The sequence below is a fragment of the Euleptes europaea genome, chromosome 12 (genome assembly GCF_029931775.1).
Source record: "Euleptes europaea isolate rEulEur1 chromosome 12, rEulEur1.hap1, whole genome shotgun sequence".
Lineage (NCBI taxonomy): Eukaryota > Metazoa > Chordata > Lepidosauria > Squamata > Sphaerodactylidae > Euleptes > Euleptes europaea.
In genome coordinates, this window is record NC_079323.1 from 20,311,808 (window position 1) to 20,318,636 (window position 6,829).

The 6,829-nt window shown below is 45.6% G+C and overlaps 1 protein-coding gene across 2 annotated transcripts in view; it reads right to left on the bottom strand.

Moving 5' to 3' along the window:
• PSPC1 (paraspeckle component 1) overlaps positions 1-6,325 on the bottom strand; it is a 58,501-nt gene extending 52,176 nt beyond the window's left edge. For both annotated transcript variants that reach the window (XM_056858671.1, XM_056858670.1), the window contains exons 1-2: positions 5,927-6,325; positions 690-991 (exon numbers count right to left, since the gene is read on the bottom strand). In XM_056858671.1, coding sequence (XP_056714649.1) covers positions 690-991; positions 5,927-6,310 — 686 coding nt within the window. In that variant the 5' untranslated portion in view covers positions 6,311-6,325. The remainder of the gene's footprint in view (positions 1-689; positions 992-5,926) is intronic.
• Between the last annotated feature and the right edge of the window lie 504 nt (positions 6,326-6,829).

Here is a 6,829-nt window from a genome sequence, read left to right on the forward strand (position 1 = left end):
TAGGAAAAATTGAGAGTTGTGTCAAAGAACAAGGAATAGTGAATGAAGTGTTGGACTTTGACCACAAGGTCCACTATCGAGTCAACTACTTAATGTTGGGCAGGTTACAATCTCTCTACTTAATATTAACACACACCCCTTGGACAAGGTACAGATTCAATTCAGATTTCCAAGTAAGAATTTTGTGCGACCAGCTGGTTCTATCAAAGATGGTATTTGAACCATTTTGGGTAGTACTGCTGAAGAGTAACATTTCAGCTCACCACTGTTACTTAACAGAACTTGCCGCCAGACTCTAACAAAATAGTACCTTAACTTGTAGGTACAAGTTGAGTATCCCTTATCCGGACATCCGATATCCAGACTGATTGAAAAACCAGACCTTTTTGAGCCACCATGCAGGCATTACTCACAGGCTGTCGGCAGCACCACTGATGGTCCAATGTATACAAATTTATTAAAAATATTGTTTAAAATTACATTCAGGCTATGTATATAAAAATATATATAAAAGAATTTCGTGTTTAGACTTGGGTACCATCCCCAAGATGCATTATGTATATGCAAAAATTCCAAATTATTCAAAAATACAGACCACTTCTTGCCCCAAGCAGTCTGGATAAGGGATACTCAACCTGTAGTTTTCTATTTATATAAACTACCATTTAAATTCAACAAAGTAAACTTACGTTGTCAGCAGGAATGCTCCATCATTACACCTTTCTAGTGCCTTCCGAGCTGGAGGTTTTGCAGCAAATTCTACAAAGCCTTTTCCAGTTGCTCTGCCACGATCATCTACGACAGCAACAGCTCTTTCCACGGGGCCAAACTGAGAGAAAGCTTGTTCCAGAAGCTCATTGGAAACAACAGGTGAAAGATTCTTCACTGTTAAAGCAGCCCCATGGGTAGCAAATCGAATTCGCAGTGGTCTGCTCTTCAGAATAGTTCCGTCAAGTTCTGCCTTGGCAATTTCAGCCAGAGTCCGTGATTCCTTTGCAGAAAAAATGTATAATTTGTATTATATGTAACTATGTCAACAGTCTGACACACACACACATGAGACAAATTATATCTAATTCACTTAACATTAATCAATGAATCCCACACCTAGACTTCTGATACCAATTCCATCCTCCCAAAAATAACCTGAAGGTTTACTTAACTTCTGCAGCATCTAAACAATTACTCCAGTTTAACAAGTGTGTGCTATTTAATTCTCATTTTGCTGTCTAACCATAAGCAAGTAATCGGGGAAGAAGGCTTCTTGTTTAAGGAAAAGCATTACCCCAGTATAACAGGAAATGCCATGCACCTTCCCAGAGTGAATTAATTCAGACATGCCAAACCATGGCTATAGAAACATAATTGTGATGTCCAAATTGATAAGCCATGGAAGAAATTCATCTGCTTTGCACTAGAGAATGTGCCCAGGAAAAATAAGAACTGGAGAAAATGTGCTAAATCCTGAAGAATTTATGAAACAGAATGCTGGAAAGAAGACTGCACTTGCATAGTTTTCTGACAAATTCAGCATAAGAATCTGGAACTCAAAATGTAGGGATATCTGATGTATCTTTGGCAAGAAGTATAAAGTTTAAATTGGAAGAGAAGGTGGCATGGTATAGCCAGATCTCATCAGATCTCAGAAGTTAAGTAGGGTCTGTACTTGTGGGTGGGGAGGGAGCAATGGCAAATCACCTCTGCTTCTCACATGCCTTGAAAGCCCCTTGCTGGGGTTGGCATAATTTGGTTTTACACGCACATAAGGTTTAAAGTGAATAGGATAAGTTTCTTACACACTATTATTTCTTCCTTTTTGCAGTGTAGTTTTGGTAACCAACCTGCACCCCATACCTTGTGTTACATTATTCACTCTTACAAGGAATCAAGAGAAACAGATACTTCAATGATATAAAATTAGCACAAATTAGCTCTGGAGGGAAAGTGCAATCCCAATGTTTTATACCACTTAAAGGTCTTTTATCATCAGCACCCCTTGGCAAGCATTAAATACCCATAGCCATGTTGCTACACAAGTTTGAGAACTACTTAAATCACAGCTGCAGCACAGATGAATGGAACACGGGAAATTAATCAGAATATAATTTGACCTACAGAGTGACATGGGTAGCAGAAACAGTGATAAATAGCAAAAATAAATGTCTGTTTTGTGGCAAACATTCCACAAAACAATGTGATACCCCACATTTGACTAGCACTTAATTTTTAAGTATCTTAAAGACCACTTCCAACTACTGTTACTTTCCAGATGACTTTCGCAACACAACTAGTCCTTTAGCCAACCTGCAAAATCTTCACTATCTGCAAAAAGCAATGAAGTCACGGATTGTTGCTAAAGTCTACATCTCAACAGTTAATAGGTAGCAGGCTTCCAGAAATCACTTTGTTTTCTATGAAGCTCAAGTTATACAAACATCTTCTCAAAATTATATTGCAGTAGCATCTGCTGTTTTCTATTAAGGTCAACTTATACAAACCTTAACCCCATCTTCTCAAAATTATACTGCAGTAGCATATGCAGTTTAAAGAAATTCCCTCTTCTCAGCAGTTCTTTAGGTTTGTTTCCTGAAGACCCCTATTGATTTGTAAGGCCAAATGACATTTACCACTGGGCACTGTTTCTCCAATCTAATCCTGAAATCAACTGGCTTAAACATGAATAACTGCATAGGATTGCACTATTAAGTGCATTCGCTGAGACTGAGTAAAAGCTTTTAATTTTAAATAAGTATGGTTTGTTTAGTTATAGTAGCCAATTATGTATTTTATTTAGGAAGCACAAAATAAACACAATTTTAAGCCCCTTAATTTTTCATGATTTCAACCATATTATAAGCCACCTAGCTTTAAATCAGAATCTTCAAGTCGCCAAGTTCATCTGGAACAATTACTTCCATGGCTAGTACATTATCCATACTCTAATCACAGCCAAGATGTGATGTGTTTCACGTGGAGATGCCTTAGAAAACTATTTGGAAAAACCAATTATTTATACCTTGGTATCTGTGAATCTTTCTTTGAAAATCTTTTAAGTTTAGCTCACCTTGCTCTGCATTATTTTATCTGCCCAATATCTGTTAGCTTTACCTTTATTAGTTTCCATTAAAAAAAACTGATGGCATGGGAGGTGGAACAGGGTGGTAAGGTTCCCCCCCACACATATTCCCAGTTTTCTCCACAGGCCTTCACATCTCCTAGAAGTGGAGAAAGAACTAAGTCCCACTTATTCAGAGTCTGTAACAAACCTGACACACCTCGCAATGTTTTTAAAGAAAATGAAACAAGAACATATTTAATATTACACTGTCTTGACACAAAGGGGATTAATACAGAAATAAGTATGGTAACAAGGAGACCCAGCATACCCAATGTTGCTTTAAAGAGGAGTGTTACTACTGCATATACAAAAATATAAAGGAGCCAGCATAGGAGGTGACAGATCCAAGAGGAAGAAAAAAGAGGGCAGTGACTACGAATGGCAGCAAGACAAGTAAGTGAGATGGGGCATGAACTATTTGAGGGAACTAACTGTAAGACAAAAAAAACATTGGAAAGCAGCCATTTGTGCATATGGCAACAGAGAAACTACTTTTTCTCCTCAAACAGATAATGCATTTTGATCTTGGCTATGATTGTGTTTGACGACTGTTAGCAGACCTGGGTGCCTTGATGAGGCAGAAAGGCAGCTTCCAAATTAACAGAACCCACTTAATGTCGAACCTTATAAGCGTTATCTTGTCCACCGGCGTTTGGTGGGTTTGCTTTGTAGGGAGATGAACACATGAAGCTGCCTTATAGTGAACTAAACCCTTGGTCCATCAAAGTCAGTATTGTCTACTCAGACTGGCAGCGGCTGTCCAGGGTCTCAGCCAGGGGTCTTTCACATCACCTACTCGACTAGTCCAGGGGTCTGCAAACTGCGGCTCCTGAGCCGCATGCGGCTCTTTGGCCCGTTCAGAGCAGCTCTCCGAACTTGGTTCGGAGCCCCTGCTCTCGCGCCTGCTCACGCCGGCAGCCGGGCTGCGGAGCCGGCGCGCCTAAGAGAGAGAGAGCGCGCGAGACAGAAGGTGAGCGGGCGCGCTGTCTCTCCCCCCCACCCGCCGTGGAGAATGGCCAGGTCCCCCTTTCGCTTGCCCTCAATAGTTGGGAGGCTAAAGCCTCCCCTCCCCTCTAGCTGCACGATTCAGCTGTTGGGCGGGGCGGGCTTCCTTTGGTAGACCTGGCCTCCGGCTGAGTCCCATTGGGAGGCCATGTCTACCCGCTGGCTTTCTTGGCAGTAGACCTGGACTCCGAGGAGGAAAAAAAAGTCCCCCTTCAGAGGCCAGGTCTACCAATTGGCTTCTATGGGCCTCCGGAGGCCAGGTCTACTGCCAAGAAAGACCTGGCCTCCCAATGGGACTTAGCCGGAGGCCAGGTCTACCAATAGGCTTTTATGGCAGTAGACCAGGCCTCCAGACGAGGACTCCGGACAGGAAGGAGGAAATGGCAGGGACTTACAATTTAATTTTTATCAATAAATAACATCACTATTAAGTATGATATCAAGTTTTATTCAGTGTACCTATAGTTTAATTAAGACTTAAAACTTTAATTAAAGTTTATTAAGTTAATAAACAGTGTACCTACCTATATAGTTTAAGAAATTTGGCTCTCAAAAGAAATCTCAATCGTTGTACTGTTGATATTTGGCTCTTTTGACTAATGAGTTTGCCAACCCCTGGCCTAGTCCCTTTAACTAAAGATGACAAGGATTAACTTGGGACCTTCTGCATGCCAACCAGAGGCTCTACCACTGAGCCACAGCCCCTCCCCTTCCTCAGTGCTATCCAGAACATTGAAGTTCCAGAAAAGCGAGCAGCACATTATGAACAACTACATTTATTACATGTTCTAGCTGTATCTGAAGAAGTGAGCAGCGGCACATGAAAGCTCACACCCTGCCGGAAATTTTGTTAAGTCCTTAAGGAGCGACTGGACTCTTGCTCATTTATTACATGAACACATGAAGCTGCCTTATACTGAATCAGACCCTTGGTCCATCAAAGTCAGTATTGTCTATTCAGACAGGCCAGCGGCTCTCCAGGGTCTCAGGCTGAGGCTTTTCACATCACCTACTACTGTGGGTGTATGTGCGTAAAGGGGTAAAAAATAAAATAGGAAAGAGCAGGAAAAGGCCTTTTGCGATGGGAAAGGAGACAAAAGGGGAAAATAACAGGCAACACATGGCAGTCACTGAAAAAAACACCGAGTGGAGAGAATAGAAGAATGGTTCTCAACCTTTTTTGCTCCATTCCCCATTTCACCATTGTTCAGAATATAATTCCCCCGTTCCCAAGATAGTCATAAACTTTACTGAATGTCGCAAATTAAAACACAAACTACAATTTTACAGATTGTACACAATCTACAGGAATCACACTTTGCTGAACGGTGGTCCCAATTCCCCCCTCCCCACCCGAGCCCTAAAATCCCCCAAGGGGGAATTCCCCCCTTGTTGAGAACCCATGGAATAGAAAAATAACCCCCCCTCTCGCGCGTGCGCAGATAAGGATGGGGAAAGGGAGCCCCGTGCTGCGATGGTTGGGGTGGGGGGTGGCAGAATCCCTCCCGGGGGAAGGGGCGGGACGGAGGAATTCCCCCCCCGGCCTCCTATCCAGGGAAATATGAAGGGGGAAGAGAACATTGATCAGCGCACCCAGGGAAAGATGGGCGGGGGGGCGGACATTTATCAGCGGAATGCCTTAATTAAGGATGGTGTGGGAAGCATTTCTCTCTCCCCCCCCCTTTCCCAGGCACTGCGGGCGCGGGGGGACTGAGGGGGGGGGGACTGAGGGGGGGGGACTGAGGGGGGGGGACTGAGGGGGGGGGACTGAGGGGGGGGGACTGGCCGGCGGCGGCCCCTCACCAGGCGGATGAAGCCGAAGCCGCGGTCGCGGTTGATGAAGACCTCGCTGGGCTCCCCGTAGCGCTCGAAGAGGCGCTTGAAGTCCTCCTCGGTGATGTCGGTGGGCAGGTTCCCCACGAAGAGGCGGCAGCGCTGCGTGTAGCTCTTCTCGCCGGGCTTGAGGAAGCTCTTGATGTCGACGGTGAAGCCGCCGCTGCTCGGCTCCTCTTCCTCCTGGCCCAGCCCCATGGCCGCCGCCGACCCCTCGTTTTCAGGCGGCGGCGGCTGCTGCTCCAGCCCTCGCAGCCCCTTCATGCTGCCGCCGCCCACCATGCTCATCGGAGGGGCGGCCGCCGGGGAGCTGTTCTCGATCCTCACTTGCTTGAGGTTCCTGCTGGCGGACATGTTGCGAGTTTAGCGGGGGGGGTTTGTGGGAGGGAGTGGAGGGATGCTCGGAGCCGTGAGGGTGAAGAGCTCGGTTCGGTCGCCGTCGCCTCTTTCGGCCACCAACGAGGCTAAAAAAAAAAAATCAAAATGGCGGAAAGGGCCCTGCCCACTGACGACTCACAACGCCGCTCTGTTCCACTAGCCCTGCCCCCCCTTGGATCGTTACTACGCAGGCGCAGGAGGTTTGAACCGTTACCGGGCGGTTCGGTTGGTGACGAGACGCAGTGCGCATGCGTGGTAGCGGCTCGCTTCTAGATGGGGGAGACGGGGGAGCCGTCATAACTATCATAGGGCTGCCTGGTGTGTGTGAGGTGCCGTCAAGTCGCCTCCGACTCATGGCGACCCTATGAATGAAAGCCCTCCAAAACGTCCTATCGTTAACAGCCTTGCTCAGGTCTTGCAAATTGAGGCCTGTGGTGTCCTTTATAGAGTCAATCCATCTCTTGTTGGGTCCTCCTCTTGCTGCCTTCAACTTTT